The following is a 26,163-nucleotide window of genomic DNA, read 5'->3' as shown; positions in this document are numbered from 1 at the left end:
GTAAACACCACTTAAAAGAACAGTTCAGTGTGAAAATAAAAACTGTGTAAATATATAGGCTGTGCAAAATAATAAATGTTTATAATATAGTTAGTTAGCCAAAATGTAATGTATAAAGGCTGGAGTGACTGAATGTCAAACATTATAGCCAGAACACTACTCTTGCTTTTCAACTTTTCAAGTTATAGTTAGTCAGCGACTTGAAGGGGGGCTACATGGTCCATTTCTGTTCAGTGAGTTTGTAATTGATCCTCAGCATGCAGCTCAGATTCAAAAGCAACAGATATGACCCATGTGGCCCTCCCTCAAGTCTTTGATTGGTTACTGTCTGGTAACCAGTCAGTGTACACCAAGAGAGCTGAAAAGCAGGAAGTAGTGTTCTGGCTATTATGTTACATATCCAGTCACTCCAGCTTTTATACATTATATTTTTGGCTAACTAACTATATTAGAAACATTTTTTATTTTGCACAGTCTATCAATTTACCCAGTTTTTATTTTTACACTGAACAATTTCTTTAATACATGGACACAATTATGTTTTACTTTTTTCTGCCTTTTAGCTACTCCTATGGCATCTCACCTGAGTTCTGAACTTCATTGACATATTGCAGTAGCTCTTGGCCTTGGTGGATGACATCAAATGTCAGGTTGTTCATTGTCAGAGCTTTGTCTGCATGATGCTGTAGCCTTTGCTCAGCCAGTGTGAGGTCCTCTGTGTCAAAATCATTCATTTGCTGAGAGAGTTCATCATTCCACGACTCCAAGTCAGAGATGATCTACAAACAAAACGTGGAAAAGGCAGACATTAGCATTCAATTTTATGGAATAGTATAATATATGTGCAATCAAAATCAGAAATGTTTATAAAGAATTGAGGTTCAACCGTAAAACCCATACATGCAGTAGTTGGAACAATGCATTTATAAACCAATAGCTTTCATTGGGTTGTTATAATAGCTGGATATACTTAAGTTACATTTTTGCAGACAACATACACATTTTTGTCAGCCACAGGTCATTTAGTACTTGTAGGCTATGATTCTGCTGCATTGGTATAATGGTAGCATATATGATGCCACAGGTAGGGATGCCTCATATTTATATTTCTATGAGCAAGATCAGTTGACAAGTTGTTGAAAATTTCCAGGGTAATTTTACTACTGGTTTTTTAGTAAAAACTTAAAGCTTAATACTTATATATACAAGAGAAATTATCCTCTATATCTGTGTTCAGTAACAGCTGGCATGGCCCAGGAAACAGGCTACAGCAAAGGCCTAGAGATGAAGAAATTCACACATAGGGGTATATTTTTCAATGGATACACAGTTCACAAGAGGGAAAGTTCTCTGGTCACTTTTTTCCATAGAAAGGTTTACCTATTATAAAAAAAAACAAAAAAAAAACAACCTAAATATCGTATACAGATGAATAGTTGTGCACTTTGACGCACTTGTTTCAGTCTTTGAAAATGATTTCCCTAAACTCTCTGGGATGTTTTGTATACCACTTCATGAAATGTATGGTTAAAAGTGACAGGAAATGGAAATTCCAAACCAGCAACTGACAAATATAATGCACTGATAATATGTAACAATTGACAAACAAAATATTTTCTCACCCAAACCTATTGCAAGTTAATGTACGAACAAAGTTAGCGACTGCACTTTTCAATATTTCAGGGTAAAGTTTCAGGGTAGAAGGTGAAAGCTAATATGTTATCTCTTCCTTATGAAGAAAAGTCCTATGAAGGGGAAATTTATATTTAACCTACTATTTCTTGACACCTGAAATTTAAAAGTGCACAAAGAACTGATAACTATCTGTTTAGTGTGATGCACATGGTGAGATAATTTGCAATTGATCTTCAATTTTATTTTATTTATTTTATTTTTTTATTATTTAATTGTTTAGCATTTTGCTCAGCAGCTCTCCAGTTTGGAGTTTGAGCAGAAATCTGGTTGCTAGAGTCCACGTTACCCTAGCAACCAGCAGTGATTTGCATTAAATAGACTGGCAGAAGAAGAAGGTGGTAAATAATTCACTGGTATGAAGACCAATTTAAAGGTCTCTAAGAATGACATTCTCTAACATAGTAAACGTTAGGAGAAGTAGGAGAACTACTCCTTTAATCATTTGCAATTGTCTCTAAGACCAGTTATAACTGTAAAAGTAAAACTGTAAATTAAAAATCAATGACCACAGCTATGTGCTAACACAGTCACCATAAAGGATTTTTGGCTGGGGTCACTCTCCTGGAACACAACCAGGACATGAGAAGTTGCTTATCCATTGAATGTCACTCACTCGAATAGGTGCATGCATGTGTCCTAAAATGGCTGTGAATACTGAAGGCTGTCATCTCTCTAATTAGAAGGAAATACTAGTAGCAGCAACCACAGAAATTGCTTTGGACTGTTGCTGATTCCATCTCCAGTAAAGGACAGCCATGTTCATGAATTATCATGAACATCAAATATAAGCTTCTGACTGAAGTATTCTCTAAATATAATCAGTTAAAAATGCTGTACTGTTTCTGAAATAACCACATTACTTAACCATTTTCACTCTAAACATCTGTCTTTCTTTATTATCTCTTCATGCAGGAGTTGGGAGACAGCTTTTAATTCACAAATAGGTCCAATATAGCCTTGGGGGCTCCATTTGTCTAGAACAGGGGTCAGCAACCTTTACTATCAAAAATGCCATTTTTCTCCTTCCACTTAAGAAAAATTGTCTGGAGCCGCAAAACATAACACAGCTTATAACCTTTTAAAAGTTTTAACCTTTTTTTTAATTTTAACTGTTACAACAACAGTATACAACAAACAGAAGTGCTGTGTGTATGTGTAGGCCTACTTTGAAATAAATTAAACACTGAATAGCCCTATTAAATGCTAGTGTTCTCATCTGTTTAATATGACTTCTGTTTCTGAAGCTCCATGTTGATCTTCCCTCTCTTGTGAGTGTGTGACTGCAGTAAGGATCATGATGAATCATCTTGCTGCGGCTCGGTCTTGCCTCGTCACTCCTAGGACGTCTATACAGCCCTCACACCTGCTGACGGCTTCCTGAGTGTGTGACCGCGATAAGCTAACCACTAGCTTACCGCAGTCGCACACTCAAGAAGCCGCCATCAGGTGTGAGGGCTGCATAGATGATGTGACAGGCAAAGCCACAAGACCCAGCCGCAGCAAGCAGGATGAAGAGCAACATGAGGCTCCAGAGCCGCGGGTTGCCTACACCTGGCCTTCAAAATATATTAGATCTAGAAAATCACTAAATAGCCTGTCTCTCTACATGCAGGATTTGTGTCAGTCAGTTACTTAGATGTTGTTTGTGCTGTAGTCGGTTGAGTTAGCGCTAACACATCTGATAAAAAAGTGAGGCCCCCAAAGTTATATTAGCTTTAACTCAAAAAACTCCCAACTCCTGCATGAAGTGAGAATAGAGACAGATGCTGAGAGGGGGATAGTAAAGAATAACTTATTTTAGAAATGAGCCAACATTTTTAGAGTCTATGGGCGTTTTTTCCCGGCAAAACACAGCAAAATATTTAGCTCATCCATAGTAGGTAGTAATGGTAAAACAATGATCCCTTAGAGGCCTGCAATAAAAAAATAAAGCTTTTTGTTTAACAAAATGAATAAACAGAATTTATATTTTTTTTTTATATATTATGCACCCAATTTATTTTATTCTACATAATAGTTTATTGCCTCTAACTAAGCTTACACCAATGTTAACCTAAAGATTTTACAGCATTGATATACATATATCTGGTACTAAACTACAAACAAGTGTTTTACTTACATCAATGGCATCTCTCTCAAAGATGCGAAGCTGCAAGAATAGTTCAAGTTTGATTTTTCTCTCTTGGAAAAGCTCCTCCATTTGGGACTGGGCCTCATCAAGCTGTTGGAGGACAGTCTCAATATGATTGATTGAACTGCTGTGAGGAGTTTTGTTGCTGGATATAGCAGAATCTCTGTTTTGGAGAAGACACAGGAGGAGGGTGAAAAACACGGGGAGAAAACTTCCAAAACCTAAAATCTCTGAAGCTGGATAGAGGATATCCATCTGATGGTCCACTGAAGGTCTGTGATACAGGGGTCAGCCAATAAATCAATACATTCACTGAATCAAGTCATTCCTGGTTTTTTTGTTGTTATTTTTCAGGGTGACAGTAGGAAGGTGTGAGGTTCAGTGCCCAAAATCTATTGTTTTAAGGATTAGCTGTAGACTGTTCGACAGCAGAATTTGAATGAACAGCACATTATAAAGAGTTTGTCTAAATCCAGAGTTTATCTTGGAATTTGGCAAAATGGAAATACTTCAATCTATTCCTGTTGCAGACTGAATTTAATCACATGATAGAGTTACAAACTGAAATTATTATTTTTAAGCGCTTAAGAAGTAATTTAGTAGAACTTAATGTAGTAGAAAACAAATTTTTCAGTTCTACAATGGATGGAGCCAAGAATGTAATTTTAGGTGTCTGACCCAATGAATATTACAAATATTAGACAAGACAATGATATATATCCTATCAACAGACTGAAACATCTACTACTTTGTGTGTTGCCCGTCCATTTTTTGCTGTTACTGGCACCATAAATAAACAAAAAAACACACCAGCACACGAGACTTGTATCTGCAGGGCAAGCCCTTGCAAAAGTTTTTACTGCGGTGGTGCAACGTTTCGGGGCTCCGCCCCTTTGTCCAATCGAAGTACCATAAATAAACAAACATGTATATGTAGAAGCTTGTAATGAACACCTTTTCCTTTCATGAAGACATTGTTAAATATTCATTGTCCTCTTTGATTAAAGGGCAAGTCAAACCCAAAATAAACATTTGCCTAATAAAAGAAAACATTATTCTAAGCAACTTTGCATTATACATTTATACATTTTTTAGTGCTTTTGAAGTTATTTGTAAAACATTTTCTATTAAAAGCAGTATTTGCTTAACTCCTGGTTGTTATTTTTTAAACAATGCTGCAAAAGTCTTAGTTCCCCAGCAAAGACATGTCTGCTAATTCTCTGACTTGTCTTACATTGTATCAACAGTCAGCCATTTTTCAGTAACAATACATATACAAAAAAACGTAAAAACCATGGAACATTTTCAATGAATGTATATTGTAAAGTTGCTTAGAATTATTGTTTCTTTTAAGGCAAAACATATTTTGGGGGTTGACATTCCCTTTCATGAGCAATTATTTTGTTATCCATTTGCACATTCTATTCTCCAGTAATTTGACAAGATAGTAGGGAAAATGTTTTTTTTTATAGGCAGGGACATATTTATACACATATTAGCACATGCTCTCATACTGTTTTTGTAATATGTATTTCTTAAAAGTAAAAACTTATTCACATACATTAGAGCTTTACCAAATATGTCCCTAAAATTAGGATTTTTTTTTCCTTTATTCTTTTGTGTATACAGGTATGGGACCTGTTATTCAGTATGCTCAGGACCTCAAGTTTTCTAGATATAGGATCTTTCCGTAATCTGGATCGCCATACCTTAAGTCTTCTAAAAAATTGTTTAAACAACAAACAAACCAAATAGGATTGTTTTGCGTCCAATAAGGATTAATTATATTATGGTTGGGAAAAACTACAAGGTACAGTTTTATTAATAGAGAGAAAAGGAAATATGATTAGAATAGAGTTTATGGGAGATGGCCTTTCCATAATTCGGATCTTTCTGAATAATGGGTTTCCTGATAACGGATCCCATACCTGTATTCAGTTAGACTGCGGATAATTAACTAAGTCACTTATTAATTCTCTAAATTATTGTGGCCAGGTCATATTCATCACTGATTCAATTTAAATCAGTGGGGTTTTGTTTTTTTTTATAAAATACTAACCAGAGACAGTTCATAGGTGCAGTCGATATTTTTGTGGAAAATGTTTTATTTTATTTACAAAATTATCAGATCAGTTATGGAGTTAAAAAAGAATTAGGGAAGCACGGAATCCAGGATTCAGTTCGGTATTCAGCCATTTTCAGCAGTGAAATCATGACCAGCTATCAATTTCATTCACTGTTATTGTAAGAAATAATAGTTCCCTTTACCTTAGCTGCTGAATAAGATCCTCGCCTTCTTTGATGACATTTACTGTAAACTGGAGGGTTGTCTGCTGCTGCTGTCCAAACCGTTTGATTAAGTCCTGTACAGCTTCTACTGACTCAGCATAGACATCATCCAGCAGTTCCTTCTGTAGGTCCTCCAGCCATGTCCACAGCTAACAAAGGATAAATGTGAAAGGATGAAGATAAAAACGCATCCTCGATTAAAAAAAATAAAATAAAGACATACAATCAGTGCAAAATTTCCAGAGTTACCTCAATGTTAGGAGATGTACAGTATGTCAGAAAAATATTTACATCTTGACTTGCTATGACTCTCCTTTTTTGTTATCCTTGAATAAACTGCAAAGTGTGTCTAGCCGGGCACAAAATTGCTAAATAATGAAGATGAGATCTGACATGCAGGGTATTTCTGCCCTGACAGAGAAGCTGCTTCCTATTCCAGAGGGAAAGGAGAGAGGGAGGAAGGAAGGGAGTCAGAAGTATCTAACTGGCTGTGTTCAAGCATTAAAGCTTTTTGTTATAGATGACACAAAAGTATATAAAACATTTCAACTAGCGTGAAAAATGGCTTTACATGGGCACAGTGCTTCTCTACTTGCCCTGGAGAAGCATGACATTAATGTGATCTGTATATACGATAATGTGTATGAAAGTTAGCACAGTATCTCAAAAAGGGAGCCTATTTTATTGCACTATGGAGACTATGATTCAATATCATTAAACAGATTTCTCACTCCCTAAAAATCATTTCTTGAATGTAAACTTCCCATAACACACTGCAGTGATCAATCTATAGACATTCATTGCAACCACTAGCCATAAATAAGAAGCAGCCATTTGAGAATTTAAGCATGTTTTTCAGTAGTGTACAGACTGCAGAGCTTGCAGCAGAAAAATATGAAGCTTGAAATGCTTACAGGAAAAAACACAAAGAAGGAAATGGCAGAGGAATACAGGATGAAAGCTGTCTGTACTCATGAGATCAGTCAATGACTTAACACTTTCAGCTCCATCACAGTACAGAATAAACAGCTATTACTCCAGTGCTAGCTAATCCCTGGCACTTTGCCTGTTGCTAGACTAGTGTTCCTACAAATCTCTAACACATTAAGGCTATTGATCAATGCCAAACACCTTGAAATATTATGTACAGCTCACAACCCTCCAGGTATTTTGGTAACAAAATAACGCCAAAATATACATTTAGACAAGCTAAAAACAGATAGGCGGCACTATTCCAGTAGTAGAAGGGTCCACATGCAAGAATTTTCGTGAAGGAAATCCCTTAATCATAGGCTTACAGGTCAAACAGTATCATTCCTTAAATAGACAACATAACAGTGACATCTGCTGGGCAACATGTAAATCACAGTTAAAATGCATACAAATCAGTGTAACATGTTTATCAAATTGTAAAACCCAGATAACAGTTAAAAATGCATTTGCTTTATTGTTCTATTCACTTAAAAGGCTGGAGCCAAGATAAACTGTTAAAACATATAGATATATAAATATATATACATATATATTGTGCAAGCCGGCGGGGTTTATAGTGGATGGCAGATATGTATCCCCTGTTTTTAGGTTCTGAGTCATCCATTTAGGAGTGTGCCCTTTAAGAAACACCAGAGGGTTAACAGAAGGTGGGCTGGACAGACATGGAGTGTTTTAGGGAGTCAGCAGCAGGTGTGCAGGGTGTGAGAGTAGGAGCTGCATGCACAGGAGGGCTGGGCTGTATTGTTGGAATGGCTGTATTGTTGGAATGGCTGTACTTCAGAGACCTGGGGGGTGGGGGGCCTGATAGCCAGGGGGATATTTTCCTGGTGTTTTCCCCACAGACCAAGCCTGGATAGCACAAACTCTGGAAAAGGGTAATAAGGTAATTGAGGATCCTGGTCAGAGGACCGAGCCGTCCTCTGAGGGGGGGGGGGGATTTCTTCCCGTTACAGGTAATGCTTGGGGAGGATGATGAGGATGATTCATTAAGCCCTGTATCTCCTGATCTAGATGTGTCAAGGGGAGCCTTTAACACTGCCCAGATGCAGGATCCTACCTTAGTTAATGCCCGAGAACAAGTGGTGGTGATAAATGGTGTTTCCCAAGAACCAGATGCAGAGAAATGTTGGCCGCACTTCGCTGTAAATGGCGATCTGCTCTATAGAGTCACCAAAGTCCGTGAGGAGGTGGTGGAACAACTGTTAGTTCCAAAGCAATACAGACGAATGGTACTTGACCTGGCACATGATGATGACCTGGGTGGACACTTGGGGGCAGAGAAGACCGAAGCAAGAATCACAGACCGATTTTACTGGCCAGGTTTAAAGTCCGAAGTAAAAACTAACTGTGTGTCCTGTCCTACCTGCCAGTTAACAGCTCCGGCTTCTCATTTTTGCAGTCCCTTGGTGCCTTTACCCATTATCGAAGTACCATTCGAACGTATAGCAATGGACTTGGTAGGTCCCCTGGTAAAATCTGACCGAGAGCATCAGTATATCTTGGTAATCCTTGATTATGCCACCCAATACCCAGAAGCTATTCCCTTAGGGAATGCCACATCTAAAGCCATTGCCCGTGAGCTGTTTCTGATGTTATCAAGGACAGGGTTTCCTAAGGAGATACTCACTGACCAGGGTACCCCATTTATGTCAAAGGTGATGTCAGGTGTGTGCAAATTGTTCCAGATAAAGCAGTAACGTACATCTGTCTACCATCCTCAGACAGATGGCTTAGTGGAATGGTTTAATAAGACTTTAAAAACCATGCTTAAGCTGGTGTTACAAAAAGATGGTAAGGATTGGGATTGTCTGTTACCTGCTCTTTTATTTGCAATTCGGGAGGTGCCTCAGGCATCTACAGGGTTCTCTCCCTTTGAGTTAGTGTACGGGCGCAGCCCCAGGGGACTGCTTGATATTGTAAAGGAGGCTTGGGAGAGTGAAGCTACTCCCCACAAAAGTGTTTTGGAGTATATCTCTAAAATGAGGGAAAGCATTGCAGGAGTGATGCCACTGGTTAAGGAACACTTGCAAAGTGCTCAAGAAGCTCACCACCGGGTATACAACCGGTCCGCTAAGGTGAGGCTATTTCAGGTGGGAGATAGAGTGGCAGTGTTGATTCCCACTGTAGAGAGCAAATTCTTGGCCAGATGGCAGGGCCCATTTGAAATTGTAGAAAAAGTGGGTCAGGTGAACTATAAGGTTCAACAACCTGGTAATTGTAGAAAAAGTGAGCGAGGTGAACTATAAGGTTCACCAACCTGGTAAGAGAAAGCCCTACCAAATCTATCACAAAAATTTATTAAAGCATTGGAAGGATAGAGAACCAGTTTCGGCAGTGGCTAGTGGGAAACTTGAGTCTCAGGTTGGTGCTGACAATGTTCTGGTAGCTACAGCATTGTGAAAAGCCCAGACCCAGCAAGTTAGGGAGTTTCTGCAGAGAAACAAAGATATTTTTTCTGATTTGCCTGGGATCGCTAATGTCGTAGAGCATGACGTAATTACAGAGCCGGGAATAAAGGTGTGTCTCAAACCTTACTGCATTTCAGACGCTAGCCGGAAGGCTGTCTCAGAGGAGGTTAAAAAAAATGCTGCAGTTAGGGGTTATTGAAGCATCACAGAGTGAATGGTCAAGCCCCATTGTGTTGGTACCCAAGCCCAACGGTACTCTGCGATTCTGCAATGATTTCAGAAAACTCAATGAAATTTCCAAATTTGATGCCTATCCTATGCCCCGTGTAGACGAACTTATAGAGAGGTTAGGTCCGTTATATTACCACTTTGGACCTCACCAAGGGGTACTGGCAAATACCACTAACCCAGACGGCAAATGAGAAAACAGCATTCTCCAATCCAGATGGCCATTTTCAATATAAAAGAATGGTTTACAAACTGCCCCAGCTACGTTTCAAAGGGCAATGGACAAACTTTTGAGGTCCCATCAGAGGTACACATCCGTTTACCTGGATGACATTGTCATCTTTAGTAGGGACTGGGAGTCTGATTTGCCTAAAGTCCAAGCAGTTCTTGACTCCCTGTGACACGGTGGGTTCACAGTGAATACTGAAAAGTGTGACATAGGGATGGAAGAGGCAAGATACCTTGGGTACATTGTAGGTAGAGGGCTAGTAAAACCCCAGCTAAATAAGGTAGATACTGTCCAGAACTGGCCCTGCCCTAAAACAAAGAAACAGGTATGATCATTCCTGGGAATGATTGGGTACTACCGTAGGTTTGTCCCCAACTTTGCCACAGTAGCAACCCCATTGACTGACCTGACCAAAGGTCAGAAGTCAGTCATGATTGAGTGGAACATGGATGTTGAAAAGGCATTCCTGGAACTCAAGTCTGCTCTTTGTCACCACCCCATCTTGGTGGCACCAGATTTCTCAAAAGAATTTATTGTTCAGACCGATGCTTCAGATGTAGGTCTGGGAGCTGTCCTATCACAGGTCATTAATGTGGAAGAGCATACCATAGTGTTTCTCAGTAGAAAGCTGACTGCATCGGAGAAAAACTAGTTAAGTTGAGCGAGAATGCCTAGCCATTAAGTGGGCCTTGGACTCCCTCCGTTATTACCTTTTAGGTAGGAGATTCCGTCTGATCTCTGAACATACCCCACTCACCTGGATGAAGCAGAATAAAGGGGCAAATGCCAGGGTAACCCAATGGTTTCTGGCACTCTAGGAGTTCAAATATACTGTAGAGCACAGACCCGGGAAACAGCATATGAATGCGGAAGCTCTGTCCTGAGTCCATTGTCTAGGCTCTGCTAGTGCCTCCACCTCCCCTGGGTTGAGTCAGAGGGGGGGGGGGATATGTACAAGACGGACGGGATTTATAGTGGATGGAAGATATGTATGCCCTGTTTTTAGATTCTGAGCCATCCATTTAGGAGTGTGCCCTTTAAGAAACACCAGAGGGTTAAGCAGCCAGAAGGTGGGCTGGACAGCCAAGGGGTGTTTAAGGGAGTCAGCAGCAGGTGTGCAGGGTGTGAGAGTAGGAGCTGCACAGGAGGGCTGGGCTGTATTGTTGGAATGGCTGTACTTTCAGAGACCTGGGGGGTGGGATATTTCCTGGTGTTTTCCCAACAGACCAAGCCTGGATAGTACCTTGGGGTGCTAAAAACTTAAAAACGCTGAAGTAACCTATTTTGTTTATTGCTGGACTTTATGTTGCTGAATGAAGCTGTTTTTCTTTCTGTTGCATTTTGACTGCTGCTGGAAGCTCTTTGGGGGTTATGTAATAAAAGGCACTAAGTTTGCCCAGGAGCATTAACCCATAGCAACCAATCAGAAGGTAGGATTTACTGGTCATCTGTTTAAAAGCAAAGGTCCTGTTGGTTGCTATGGGTTACTGCTCCTGGGCAAACTTAGTGCCTTTTATTGCATATGGGGGATAGTGTTCAAAATAAACAGACTGTTTTTCTTTTCACCTTGGAGTGGCCTGCATTTATGATAACAATCCGCTGTAATCCCCCCAAACTTCAATATATATATATATATATATATATATATATATATATATATATATATATATATATATATATATATATATATATATATATATATATATATATATATATATATTGTGAGACACCAGCTGGAAAAGTTATAAATGGTGCCTATATTTCACCTAGGTTTCTTACCTATACATGGTGAGGGGCTCCAGGGAATAGATATAGGGAGAAAACCAGCTTATGGGTTTTCTCTGAGTTGTTTTGAATTTCTGGTCTGTGTCCTGGAGTCCGGAGGCTTTGTAGAGCATTGGGTGGGATGAAGCTTCCATTCCTAGGTCCATTACGGGTTTTGTGCCAGGAGCATGTTCAGCTGACTGAATGGTAAAAGGACAGAACAGTGAGAAGGGGAAGCACTGAGAGGAGAGATCAGGCTCCCTAAAACCAAGCCAGCCACACTCATTGAGAGAGGTACTGGGGCTTGTAAGGAGGCATTGAAAGTTCCTGACTGTTTGGATTTATGCCATGCTGAAGTAAGCTGTTTTCATTTTACACTTGAACGGTGTTATTTTTGCTGAATAAACGAGCAGGCCCAGTCCTGTTTACAACTCCACTTGCTGTTCCCTCCATGTTATGCAAGCACTGCAGCCACCGATTGAGCAAATCCCCACATATGGTGTTTGGATGCGGGCAAGATTCTTAAAGAGACAGTACTCTTAAAGGGAATTTCTCAGCAATTATGGAGGAACTAGTAAAGCAGCTAGTACTGGCAAATGCAAACCAGCAGCAGGCAAACCAACTGCAGCAAGAGACCAACCGACTAAATGTTGAACAGATGCAACACTTATCAGACTCTTATCAGGCCTCTGTGAAAGAACAGCAGCTGGTAAATCAGTCGTTGCAGCAGCAGATTCAAGTTATGGCAGAGAGACAAGTGGGGTCAGTTTCCAGGTCGCGAAAGTTGATCCAGTCCTCCCTGCAAAAGCTTACACTTGATGATGATGTTGAAGCTTACCTGACCATCTTTGAAAGGGTCGCAGAGAGAGAGAAGCTCTCAGAGGATCAGTGGGCGGAAGTACTGGCTCCTTTTCTAACAGGTGAACCCCAAAAAGCATATTATGATCTTAGCTGGCAGGATGCCAAAGTGTATGCCAAGCTGAAGGGGGAAATCCTGGCCAGGATGGGTGTTACCCTCGCTGTCCGAGCCCGGAGGGTCCATGTCTGAGAGTATAACCCTACCAAACCGGTGAGATCCCAAATGTTTGATCTGTTCCATCTTACCAACAAGTGGTTACAGCCGGAGGCACTTACTTCCAGTCAGATCATGGAGAGAGTTGTCTGTGACCGTTTTATCAGAGCCATGCCGCTAAAACTACAGCGTTGCATTGGACGTACGGATCCCAAAGATGTGGATGAGCTTATTTCCGTTGTGGAACACTATACCACTACAGAGGAGTATGTCCAGGAGCTGTATTCTAAGAGGGTATTCTCTAAGTTCGGCAAGACCACAGACTCTGGTAAGACTGTTCCTTTTGGGCAAGGGGTGGCACAGGCTCCTAAGGAAAGGGGAAAGACTCCTGTACAAGTCAGGCCAAAAGGGCACCCAGCCCTAAAAGTGGTACTTTTTCCAGAGACAGGGCACAAACTGTGTGTTGGCGGTGCCAAGGACTAGGACATATGGCCGCTGAGTGTCCTTTACTTCATGAGCCAATGGAGTGTGAACTAGGCAGACGCATGTCGATGTTTGCAAGCCCTGTGTGCACAGCCCACTTGGAATGCGAGATAGACAGACAAATGTGCTCTATCAAAATAGAGGAGCATCCACTGAGGGCTCTATTAGACTCAGGAAGTTTGGTCACCCTGGTGCATGCCAGTCTGGTTGACACAGAAAAGCTTCAGCCAAGGCAGATTGGAGTCATCTGTATACATGGTGACACTAAAGATTATCCTACGGCTACACTAACTTTTGAGACTCCTTGTGGCACTGTAAAGCATGCAGTGGGTGTGGTTAAAAACATGTTACACAGTGCCATTATTGGATGTGATTTTCCTATGTTGTTTTCCTATAAACACGTTGGAGGGAAATATTGGTAATGAATGCACCCCAACCACATTTTCGGAGCCCACTAATTCCACTTCCTATTATTGAGGTTCCTTTTGAGCGGATTGCCATGGATCTAGTTGGCCCTCTACCTAAATCGGCCCGGGGCCACCAACATATTTTGGTAATCCTAGACTATGCCACCCGTTACCCAGAGGCAATCCCTCTCAGGAACTCATCCTCAAAGCTCATTGCAAAGGAGCTATTTCAAATGTTTACCAGGGTGGGAATACCACAGGAAATCTTAACTGACCAGGGGACACCTTTCATGTCTAAAATAATGAAAGAGTTATGTAGGTTGTTCAGAATAACCCACATTCGTACGTCTGTGTATCACCCCCAAACGGATGGGTTAGTGGAGTGATTTAATAAAACTCTTAAAGCCATGCTTAAAAAAGTAATAGACCGAGATGGAAAAGACTGGGATTATTTGTTACCCTATCTAATGTTTTCTATAAGGGAAGTACCACAGGCCTCCACAGGTTTCTCCCCATTCGAATTGCTATATGGTAGACATCCCCGAGGCCTATTAGATATTGCCAAAGAAACATGGGAACAAGAAACTACCCCCCATAAAAGTATAATTGAATATGTCACGCAGATGCAGGAGAGGATAAATGCAGTTATGCCGATTGTTCGAGAGCATATGCGTCAAGCTCAAGAAGGGCAGGCTAGAGTTTACAATAAATCGGCTAAGGTGCGTGCCTTTAACCCAGGGGACCGGGTGTTGGTCCTAGTACCCACTGTCGAGAGTAAATTCCTAGCCAAATGGCAGGGACCCTATGAGATTAGGGAAAAGGTGAATGAGGTAAACTACCGGGTATATCAGCCAGGAAAAAGAAAACCTCTTCAGATATACCATATTAATTTACTAAAACCCTGGAAAGATCGCAAGGTTTTATCAGCGGTGGGATGTCCTAGAGTGTCCCACTCCCAAGAGGAACCTGAGGTTAAAATTGCTGAAACTCTGTCTTCAGCTCAGTCTCAGGAAGTAAGGGAGTTTCTACAAAGACACAGATGTTTTTTCTCAATTGCCAGGTCTAACTAATGTCATAAAACACAACATTATTACTGACCCTCAGGTAAAAGTTAAGTTAAAGCCCTATCGGATACCTGAGGCTCAAAGACAGGCAATTTCAACAGAGGTTAAAAATATGTTGAGTCTTGGGGTAATAGAAGAGTCACACAGTGAGTGGTCCAGCCCCATTGTCTTAATTCCCAAACCTGACGGCAGCTTAAGGTTCTGCAATGATTTCAGAAAGTTAAATGAGATCTCCAAATTTGATGCTTACCCTATGCCAAGGGTAGATGAACTAATTGAAAGGTTGGGCCAAGCTAGATACATCTCTACTCTTGACCTTACCAAAGGCTATTGGCAGGTACCCTTGACAGACAGGGCAAAGGAAAAGAAGGCTTTTTCTACCCCAGAAGGCCATTTTCAGTACACTGTTCTGCCTTTTGGTTTACATGGGGCCCCCGCCACTTTTCAGAGAATGATGGACTGTATACTCAAGCCACATAGTAAGTATGCCTCAGCATATTTAGATGATGTAGTGATCTTTAGCAGGGACTGGATTTCCCATCTTTCAAAGGTACAGGCTGTTCTAAATTCCATACGGGAAGCTGGGTTAACAGCCAATCCCAAAAAGTGCACAATAGGCATGGAAGAAGCCCGGTACCTGGGGTATAATATAGGACGGGGAGTTATAAAACCCCAAATAGATAAGATTGAGGCAATTAAAACCTGGCCCCAGCCTATTTCAAAAAAACAAGTTAGAGCCTTTCTGGGGATTGCAGGTTATTACAGAAGATTTGTGCCCAACTTTGCTACTATAGCCGCCCCACTTTCAGACCTTACAAAAGGAAAAAAGTCTGCCATGGTCAAGTGGACAGAAGAAGCAGAAAAAGCCTTTCAAAGGTTAAAAGAAATATTATGCAAAAGGCCAGTGTTAGTTACACCAGACTTCAAGAAAGAGTTTCTGGTACAAGCAGATGCCTCTGATGTTGGGCTAGGAGCAGTCCTATCACAGGCAGTTAATTCAGAGGAGCACCCTGTAGTTTATCTTAGCAGGAAGTTAACTCCAGCAGAAAAAAACTACTCCATAGTAGAAAGGGAGTGTCTAGCCGTAAAATGGGCTTTGGACTCCTTGAGGTATTATTTGTTGGGTAGACAGTTTAAATTGATTTCTGACCATTCTCCCTTAAGATGGATGTCTAGAAATAAAGGGAATAATGCAAGGGTTATGAGATGGTTTCTGGCCTTGCAAGACTTCAAGTTCTCTGTAGAGCACAGACCCAGGTCTCAGCAAGGAAATGCTGATGCTTTATCCCGAGTCCACTGCTTGTTGGCCAAAAGTGCTCTACCCCACAGGTCTGAGCAGAGGGGGAGGGTATGTGAGACACCAGCTAGAAAAGTTATAAATGGTGTCTATATTTCACCTAGGTTTCTTACCTATACATGGTGAGGGGCTCCAGGGAATAGATATAGGGAGAAAACCAGCTTATGGGTTTTCTCTGAGTTGTTTTGAATTTCTTGTCTGGGTCCTGGAGTCCGGAGGCTTTGTAGAGCATTGGGTGGGATGAAGCTTCCATTCCTAGGTCCATTACGGGTTTTGTGCCAGGAGCATGTTCAGCTGACTGAATGGTAAAAGGAGTGTTACAATTCAGAACAGTGAGAAGGGGAAGCACTGAGAGGAGAGATCAGGCTCCCTAAAACCAAGCCAGCCACACTCATTGAGAGAGGTACTGGGGCTTGTAAGGAGGCATTGAAAGTTCCTGACTGTTTGGATTTATGCCATGCTGAAGTAAGCTGTTTTCATTTTACACTTGAACTGTGTTATTTTTGCTGAATAAACGAGCAGGCCCAGTCCTGTTTACAACTCCACTTGCTGTTCCGTCCATGTTATGCAAGCACTGCAGCCACCGATTGAGCAAATCCCCACAATATATATATATATATACACCTCTCTCTCTCTCTCTCTCTCTCTCTCTCTCTCTCTCTCTCTCTCTCTCTCTCTCTCTCTCTCTCTCTCTCTCTCTCTCTCTCTCTCTCTCTCTCTCTCTCTCTCTCTCTCTCTCTCTCTCTCTCTCTCTCTCTCTCTCTCTCTCTCTCTCTCTCTCTCTCTCTCTCTCTCTCTCTCTCTCTCTCTCTCTCTCTCTCTATATATATATTAAGAGGAGGAGGTGCCTTTAGCCTACATATGTTAAGTGTCTGTTGATCAAATAAGGAAGGGGGGGTTTATTGAACAAGGTAATTACATTAAATTAATTAAATTGAATTAAGTGAGACAGTATGGCAGAATTAAGTTAATATAAATATGTGAGATCATATCTCGTATGCGTACCCGGATATCTAACTTAAAGATCCAAAAGGCATCTTTTAAATTCAGGGGTTGGAGGGTATCTCCTCCTCCAAGAGGGATTATTACCTGTTCTATAACCCTCACCTTGAAATCTAAAATGCCCCTGGAAGAACAAGCTGCAACATGCTTACCTATAGGGGATTTCTCATCTTTGTTCTCAATGGCCCTTATATGTTCTCTCACCCTGTCTTTCAAACAATGAATGGACCGACCTACGTATTGTTTGGCACAACATTTGCATTCCAAAAGGTAAACAATGCGTTTCGAGTTACAATTATAAAAACCCTTATTTTGGTATATTGCACCTGTAACATTGGACTTAAAATTATTGCTGGTATCAATCACACTGCAAGTCTTGCACATATTTGCCCCACATTTGTAAGTTCCTTTAAAGGAAAGCCAATTGCTCCCTGCTTTGTTTACTTTATTAGCAGACGACAAGACTAACCTGGGGGCCAATATATTCCCCAATGTGGGTGCTTTTCTAGATACAAACTTGATGTTATTAAGAGAAAGTGTCTCATCAAGCAAATTGTCATTATATAGAATGGGGAGATATATTTTTATTATTTTGCAGACTGATTTATACTCCTCACTGAATTCCTTTATGAAAGAAATGTTATCCTTATCTTTATCCTTCTTAGGATTCTTATTCATATACTTATTCGTATTGTCTTTATAATTTTCATTAGATCGTATAGTTATTGTATTTGCTCTATCGCAGGATGCCTTTAGCAAGTCCAATGGATAACCTCTTCTATGTAATCTGTCTGAGAGTTCCGCACTCTGTTCACTAAAGGACTTGTCTGAACTACGGTTCCTGCGGTATATCATGAATTGACTATAAGGTATACTGCGTATGGAAACTATTTGCTTTAAGTATGGTATTGCCTGCTGTCGACTTTCGAAAAACCTCAGATTCTATCTTACCAGAGGACACATTACCTTTCAACTTTAGATCTAAAAAGTCTATCTCATGTACATCATATTTCAACAATAGATTTGGAATTCCTTAATCAAGTGAACCATCCCATTTAAATAAGAGTTTGTCAATATAACGACCATACCATCCAATGTGTTTACAATGGGGGTTATCACATCCAAAAATGTGAGACCACTCCCACTACGAAGGGGCAAAGGATGCTGTCTATATTTAGACAGCTGTAAAGCTTACATTTTATTAATTTTATTGGTACAGCCAAATTGATTTGTTCTCTGAAAACATTTTTAACACAGTATTACACTTGAAGGGCACTATTGCCTTATACATTTAGAGAAAAAAAATTGTGAGTATTTTCATAACTAGAGTTTGGCTGTTTGATTTACTGGGTAAATACAAACACCTATTCGGGATCCATATTGCTGTGGGCAAAAGCATTAAGCATGGAACTCATGGTTGAACACAACTAAAGGTGATCAGCTGCAATCGCGTGTGTGTGTGTTTTTAAATATATTTCATAGGGTAAGCAATTTTGTTATATTTTGCAAAGGAAACAAATTAGAATTAAGGAATACAACAATGTCCCCTACATACAGCCTCGAACTTCAAACCTACCTCCTTAACATGCGAGTGGAATGATACAGACATGTCCAAGAGAACTTTTCTTTGTTCTACACGCCTTACAAAATCCTGAATACGATCCTCAAGTTGATGAGCAGCTTGGTATATTTCCTCTGGATCGCACTCTCCTGTCTGTGCCAACTGTTCTGCAGCTTCCAGCAGCTTATCAGCATTGGTATATGTATTCTACATGCAACAACATCCAAAAAAGTTTTTACTAATCCCTCCTGCAGTCTGAAAACTGAATGACATATCAAGACAGCTACCATTTTTACTAGTTATTGCTATTCTTTTTTGATCTTATTTCTAACACATTCTGCATTAATAAAATAAATACTTGTTTCTAAAATAGATAGAAACAAGTCAGTATTACAAGAAAAGAGCAGCAACAACCTGCCCAGTGGTACATGCGGTCAATCCAATGTCTAAGTATAATGTCTGTTCATGAATGAATGGTCTAAAACATTGTAAAAAGCATGGCAATCCGTTATCCGGAATCCAGTTACCCAGGAAGCTCCAAATTACAGGAAGGTCATCTCCCATACAGTTCATTTTAATAAAATAATTGAATATTTCCTTTTTCCCTTAAATAATAAAACAGTACCTTGAACTTTGTTCCAACCAAGATAAAATGAATCCTTATTGGAGGCAAAACAAGTCTACTGGATTTATTTCATGTTTTAACCAATTTTAAGTAGACAAAGTAAGAAGACCCAAATTACGGGAAAGACACCTTATCTGGAAAACCCCAGGCTGCAAGTATTCTGGATAACAGGTCCTATAACAGTAATCTTTCGTAGTCATAATGTAGCATTTTGCCCATCGTGTTAAGTAAATATCTGGAAAGTGCTTATTATATTAGTTCAACTTCTTTCAAAACTAATAGGATTACACCGGTGGAAATTCCATAGCCAAGTAGATATAAAATAACTATTTGTTACCACTGTTACAGATATATCATTAATGTGTGAACAGAGCCTGCAATAGCAGCTTCACCTCACTATGCAAAAATGAATTTTGAATGCACGATACATAAGAGACAAATAAAATTTAAGAGTTGCTACATATTTTAGAAGACTGAAAAAATAAGAATTACTAGCTTAAAACTCTAAGTTAGTGAACCACACATTTCAAAACATGCCTTATTTTTAATAACATATGAAAATCAATGAATAACTTTGGTGAGATCGCACCTGAGCGACTTCTTCAAAGTCCTCGTGTCGCTTTTGTAAGGCTCTGGCCCTGTGCAGAGACTTGCCTACCCCAGTGTGCTTGCTGAGAAAGGCTTCACCATGGTTCTCAATCCAATCCAAGACCTAGGAGATAAATTGTGCTTTAAAATATTCATTGTCAGTGGAATCCTGAAACTTTATTCTGTTTACTCTATTTTGGTGATGATGATGAGAATAAAACAATTTAGGCAAATAATACAGCTACTCTTTTATAATACTTTCCAGCTAAACCTAACATAAGCATGAAGAGAGGGCAACAAGGATTAGATTCTGTTTATGTTACTAACTAGGACAAAATTACTGCCATTAACAAATATTTATTTTTAAAACTACATTCCAATTTCTGAAAGGGTTCGACTTCAAAAAAACATATCTAGATAACAATAAGGAAGCCTACTATATTTACAGTGTGGCTAGTATAATACAGTACATCACTGGAATAGATATTATTTACTTTGAATATTAACAATATGGCTTCTGCTCCTCATATGAATAGACAAACAGGTTCAGGTAAATACATTTTACTGAACAGTATATTTATAGAAAAATAAAGTAAAAGCCTTGCCAATAAGCAGTATGCAGTATGTATTATACTTTAAATGGTAAATCTATGAAATCTATCTTTGAAAATATCTACATTAAAAATATCATGTTTCAAAATTACATCACTCAACAGGTCTTTTAATAAAAAATAAATAAAATAATTATCAGCCCAGCCTTTTTTTCTTATTATTATTAAAAGGCCTGTTGAGTACATTTGAACTTCTAAGGGCTATTGATTTTAAGTCATTGTAGACAGGGCCCTTATAACCTATATGCATCAGTTAGTCAATATTGTACCTTAAGGACAGCACATAAGGACATATTAGGAAAAAGGAGCTCTAGTTAGACTTAAAGAAAAGAAAAAAGTGCAGTTATAAACATTGCAGTCTTTGTTGATCTTTTCTTTTAAAAGTTCCCAGGAAGGACCTTATAATTTTTTTCAGTTGTGGGTAATGACATCATCCCCATTCAAAAGAAATTATGTAAATTCTTCTAAGGTACATATTACACCTTTTTGGGTAGCAAAGTTAACCAATTTTGTGTTGAAGTGTTGAAAAAAATACATAGAAACAAATGTTTAGCTTGTTAGCTACTTTGAATATACCAGAATTACAGAAGTAATAACTTTATCATCATCTATGCAGGATCAAATCAAATACTGGAACTCAAAGGAAAACAATCTGCAAAAGTCTGAAAACCTCTCATGAAAGTGTTTACAAATAACCATGTTAGGCTCACCTGCTGAACATCTTGTTGAAATACACAGAGCTGTAAGCGTTGATGTAGACGGACTTTGCGATGTTGCCAGATGTTCTCTAGTTGACGCTGGTGGTGCAAAACTTCATGTATTGCATCTAAGACATGATGCACAGCCTTTGAATAGTTGGCAGAAGCTGTCAGTGAGTCAGAACTACCAGGTGTCAATGGTCTCTGGAGTTTGTCTAATAAAGATTTACCATCCTGGCTTACCTATAAAAAATAGTAGTTCTAATTTAATGAAATGAAAACTGATTACAGGAATAACAGTTTTTTAGCAGAAGTACAAATTATGACCCATACAGTACTAAAATGTGTTCAAAAGAATATTATGGAACATTGCAATAATGTAAATAATAGTGTCAGCTTCAGCTTCCCTCAGTGCATAATACATAAGTTATGACATGTTGCCCAATAGGCTAATGCATTTAACAGTAAACTACTGATAGTGGAGACTGGGTGAAGTCCTCTGGTACAGAGCTGCCATTGGGTCCTTTCTGAAAGTATTTTTTTGTGTTCCTGACCACTTATATGCCTTTAGGCTGAAGGGGAAAGGTTAAAGGGCCTTTTGGCTGGGGAGGTCAGGGACAAATGGGCCTGCCCTCATCTTCAGAGAAAGGCAAGCTTGAAGACTTCGGATGATTTTGTGCCTTTTGGCCAGGTGACTTCAAAGTTTTATCTAAGGCTATGCCATTGCAACCTTTGCACTTTTGTGTGTATGTAACTTTTTGTTGCACAATTGGGCTTCAATTTAAATTTTAAAAAATATTCTCTCTTAGAAAATAACTATATGGTGGGATATGTAGAATGAGGATGGCTAGAACAAACTTCATAGAAATATAAGTAGCACTGGCATGGGGTATCAGAAAATAGATTATAATCAGTGGGGCTGTGCCGGTGGTTAAACCTTTAGTTCACCTTTAAATGACAATGTTAAAAGTTTTACAGTTCTCACTAAGTTTACAACTATGGTCTCCAGATACACACTCCAATGCAATTAGACCCATCAGTGCGTCCACCAATTATCTTTCTGGCTATACATTTTTTATTTACAAAGAATTATAAGTGTTTCTCTTGCAAAAAAATAAGTACCACTGTCTCTACTGACATTAGTTGATGTGGCAGTTTGCAATGGAAAAATGGTTCACCTGAATTCTTTCAGGCAATGAGTTTAAATAGGAAAAATATACCTCTGAGTATGCCAAATTTATATGCTCATATATTCCCTGATGGTGATGTATGGCATCTTCTAGATCCTGTAGCTCTGATGGAAGATCCACTTCCCCACAAGCTTTGCACCATGAATCCACATTGCTCATGTACTACAAAGGATAAATAATAGCAAAACAAAATCACCTACAACAAAGTACATAGCAGTACAAATTCCATAAACATGTAAAAAATAATAATTAGGAAAATCAGGATAACGGGCTTTTGTAAATAGTGCATGAAGTCTCTTTTATGGGACACTCCAGCTATACTGACTGAAGGGGATACAGAGATATACCATAAGTGTACCCCAGCATAGGCATACCCCATAAGAAACACAATTCTGCAGAAACAAATGGGAGTACAGTGGCATTGTCAGTATGAAAAAGTAGTTTGCTGTCCCTTGCTACCTTACCTGTGCCTGGGATTCTAGATAAAACAAATCAGACCAGGATCTCAGAAACACAATAGCAAGAGCAACAATCCCCTTTCCTAATCATACAGTTTATAGTACAGGTATGGGATCCATTTACATATATTTAACGTACAGAAACCTTAAAGGAACAGTTAGTCTAAAAATATTTGGAGCTAGTCCGAGATCAGCTTCAACCGTGCATGCTGCGGCAGGCTCCTTGGGAAAAGACACAAAGAGTATAGTATAGGCCAGGAGATGGCACCTGTAAACTAAGCTGTGCTGCTCTGCATTTTTAACTCAGGTTTTTAAATAGAAGCATTTTTCAATGTGTGGTGAGAGGGGTAGATGAGGGTGGCTTTTGTACATAGGGGTTTAGTTCACCTTTAACTAAGCTGAATTTTCACATTTTTGTTTGTTTGTTTTAAGCATACTTATTATTTGACACCTCTCCAAACACATGTTAATGGGCTGTTTTGTGGTGTTGATGCAGCAATGTATGCAGTCCTCCATATTGTGCATGCAGAAACAGCAGAATCCCTGAGTTTTTATTAAATGCAGCTGTTACAATTGATATAACAGCAGCTAATATTCCATAGATGCTGCTGAGAAATGTATTAACTAATGTAGCAAATCATAACAGTTCAGAATCTGCACCCGGATTGCTAAACTACCAGAAACTATCATTCTAAAAGGGAATTTTAATCAAATGGAAAAACATTCTTAAAACAGACTGATCTTTACCAATATAATGTACAATCATAATGTTTTGACAAATGTAGGGCACACCATAGCTATAATATGCCCTATATTTGTTTAAAATAAAGTTTATTTTTCCTTTAGAACAATTTGCTGGTATGGAGTCAGAGCGGTATTTCCATCCGGTGCCACCCTAGGCAACATACCCCCCCCAGGCCCTCCACCAGCGCCAAGCCAGGTACCCCTCAACCCCCAGCTCACACAATTTTCAGCAGCGGTTAGGGAAATTTAGTTTTTTCTAGAAAATATTGTAATTCATCATATAGGCAACCAAGGGGCACCCCTAAACCTGCTGCCCTAGCCAAAGCCCTCAGGTGCCTATATAAAAACACGGTCCTGTATGGATTACCACCCCTGTGCTGTTACTGATGAGCTCTTCAACTGTGTCTCATTCACACTTCTCTTTTATTATAATTTGAATCTTTACCAGTTTTTAAAGGGGTACCTAAATGCATTAGCTAAATAATTACATTTTTTGTGGGCTGGCTATACCAACAAGCATTCAGTCTGATTATTTTGAATGCAGATTTTTTTTTTTTTTGTATTTAGTATATTTCAAAAACATAAATATAAATTTTTATATAGTATGCATATCAATACAACGGGGCAGATTCCCTAAAGGGCGAAGTGTATAACGCTAGAGAAAATTCGCCAGCATGACGTCATTTTGGAACTTCGGCAATTCCCTAACGGGTGCAGGTGTCACTTCGCTAGCGAAGGAGATAGACGCTAGCATTGCTTTGTACCCTAACGCCAGGTGAATTTTCGCTCTGGCAAAAGGACATAACTCTGCAAATTCACTAAGATACGGATTTTATTGAATGTTACCTCTTGCGCCAGACTTGCCTTCGCCACCTCAGACCAGGCGAAGTGCAATGGAGTGGTCTCAAAAAATGCTGGCATCTTTATAGCCTGCAAAAGACCGTAAATTTTTTTTGGGGTACCCGGATTCCCCCTACATTTCCTAACATATGGCACATAAACTATACACTGGCCTCATGGTTGGGGCATTATAACAACTTTATGTTATTAAAGTTCCCTGGCCTTGTGTAATGTAATGTATATGCTGCAACATATACGTCCATTCAACTTTCACTTCCCGCCGTATGCAAATTAGCCAATGCTCACGCAACTTTGCCAGCGTTCGGCGCCCTGGACGCAAACCTCGCATTTTAGGGAATTAGCGTTGTCCTGGCAAATTTATGCCCAACAAAGTGGGCGAAACGGTCGCTAGTGAATTTGCGCCGCTTAGGGAATTTGCACCAATATGGCCAATCCCATGCAATGACTGTTTCCGACCACACGGTCACTCACATCACCCCCTGCAGCTAAGTCCACACTTAACCACAACAACTCTCCTGGTCCACATACCACCCAGTTGCTCACTTCTCCCTGCAGTTCTCCAGTCTCTCCCTTCCTTGTCAATCACTCAATAAGTAAGAAGAAAATTAGGGAGCACCTGCCATCAGTTTAGAGAAACAGTGGATGGTGTGCAGGGTCTGAAATGTAAATCATAAATGAAAAAAGAAAAAGAACTGACCCTTGAGATTGCACCTCCCCTTTTTATTGGCTGTAATCCATTCTGGTGCATTTACAATGCTGGAAATATGCTCCAGAAGGCATTTCTTGAAAGCTCTATTGGTTTTGCAGATATAGATCTTATTGCAGGGGCAGGTCAGCATATAGATAATATTTTCAGTGGTACATGTGAAAGTCTGCATAATCCGATGAACCTTGCCAAATCTATCAACACCCAAATTTGGATTGTGCATGAATTTACAAGCCTTGCACTTGCCACAGGCAAACGTACCCATTCATATGGATTTGGTCAGGGACCTGGTCAAATAACTTTGAACCAACTGGTCCCTTAAATTGGGTGCCCTCCAGCAACAGGTAAGGGGGCCAACTAGTTTGTCCAATACGGGGTCCGTATGTAAAATGTGCCAGTGTTTTTTAAGCACTGCATCGATTGTTGACCATTGTTTGCAATAGGTGCCAATAAATCTACGGGCTGTTCCGCACTGCATACATCCCAACATTTTGGAAATAAAAAGTGGGACAAAAAAAGTTGTCACACGTTGCGTGGCTATTTTTTGACCACGCCCATTTTTGTGGCCACACCCCCTAATTACCGTGTTCATTTTACAAAATTTTGCAGGTTATGAAAGTTTGAACCAATTTCTGTGTTTTTTTCCCAGTTATTACAGTTTTGCTAATGAAGGTGAATTGCCCTTTAATCTGTGAGTCTAACTTTTCCTAAGGCACCGGTTATCTTATATTGTTACAATTACTTATTTGCTTATCTCAAAATTGTTACAAAAGTATCTTATCTGCAGCTGTGGCTGTTCTGGGTTTTCTGCCAAAAGCCAATTAAGTTAGGAACTTTGTTTATTTTTCTGGCTGCCCATTGCAGAGAAAAATGGGACTTTCCAGTACAAATGAGGGACTGGAGGTTAAGCTGTCCAAAGAGGGACTGTCCCTCTAAAAACGGGACAGTTGGGATGTATGCCTCACTGGGTGTTGGTCGATTACGGCCCTCAAGCAGAGTATTTCTGGGAGTCTTAATGGCCCTTCTAATCACACTTAGTGAGTAACCCCTTTCAACATCATCATCATTTATTTATATAGCGCCGACAAGATACGCAGTAAGGTAAATCTTCATTATAAC

General features: G+C 39.7%; 1 protein-coding gene across 6 annotated transcripts in view; it reads right to left on the bottom strand.

The window, feature by feature from the left end:
• trio.L (trio Rho guanine nucleotide exchange factor L homeolog) overlaps positions 1-26,163 on the bottom strand; it is a 298,296-nt gene that overhangs the window by 147,466 nt on the left and 124,667 nt on the right. For all 6 annotated transcript variants that reach the window (XM_041566192.1, XM_041566193.1, XM_041566194.1 and 3 more), the window contains exons 8-14: positions 22,306-22,437; positions 21,098-21,328; positions 19,778-19,900; positions 18,579-18,770; positions 6,095-6,264; positions 3,815-3,989; positions 584-779 (exon numbers count right to left, since the gene is read on the bottom strand). In XM_041566192.1, coding sequence (XP_041422126.1) covers positions 584-779; positions 3,815-3,989; positions 6,095-6,264; positions 18,579-18,770; positions 19,778-19,900; positions 21,098-21,328; positions 22,306-22,437 — 1,219 coding nt within the window. The remainder of the gene's footprint in view (positions 1-583; positions 780-3,814; positions 3,990-6,094; positions 6,265-18,578; positions 18,771-19,777; positions 19,901-21,097; positions 21,329-22,305; positions 22,438-26,163) is intronic.

This window comes from Xenopus laevis, chromosome 6L, assembly GCF_017654675.1.
Source record: "Xenopus laevis strain J_2021 chromosome 6L, Xenopus_laevis_v10.1, whole genome shotgun sequence".
NCBI classification, from domain to species: domain Eukaryota; kingdom Metazoa; phylum Chordata; class Amphibia; order Anura; family Pipidae; genus Xenopus; species Xenopus laevis.
The sequence above is the reverse complement of the archived record's forward strand: the minus strand, read 5'-3'. Positions and strand labels throughout refer to the sequence as shown.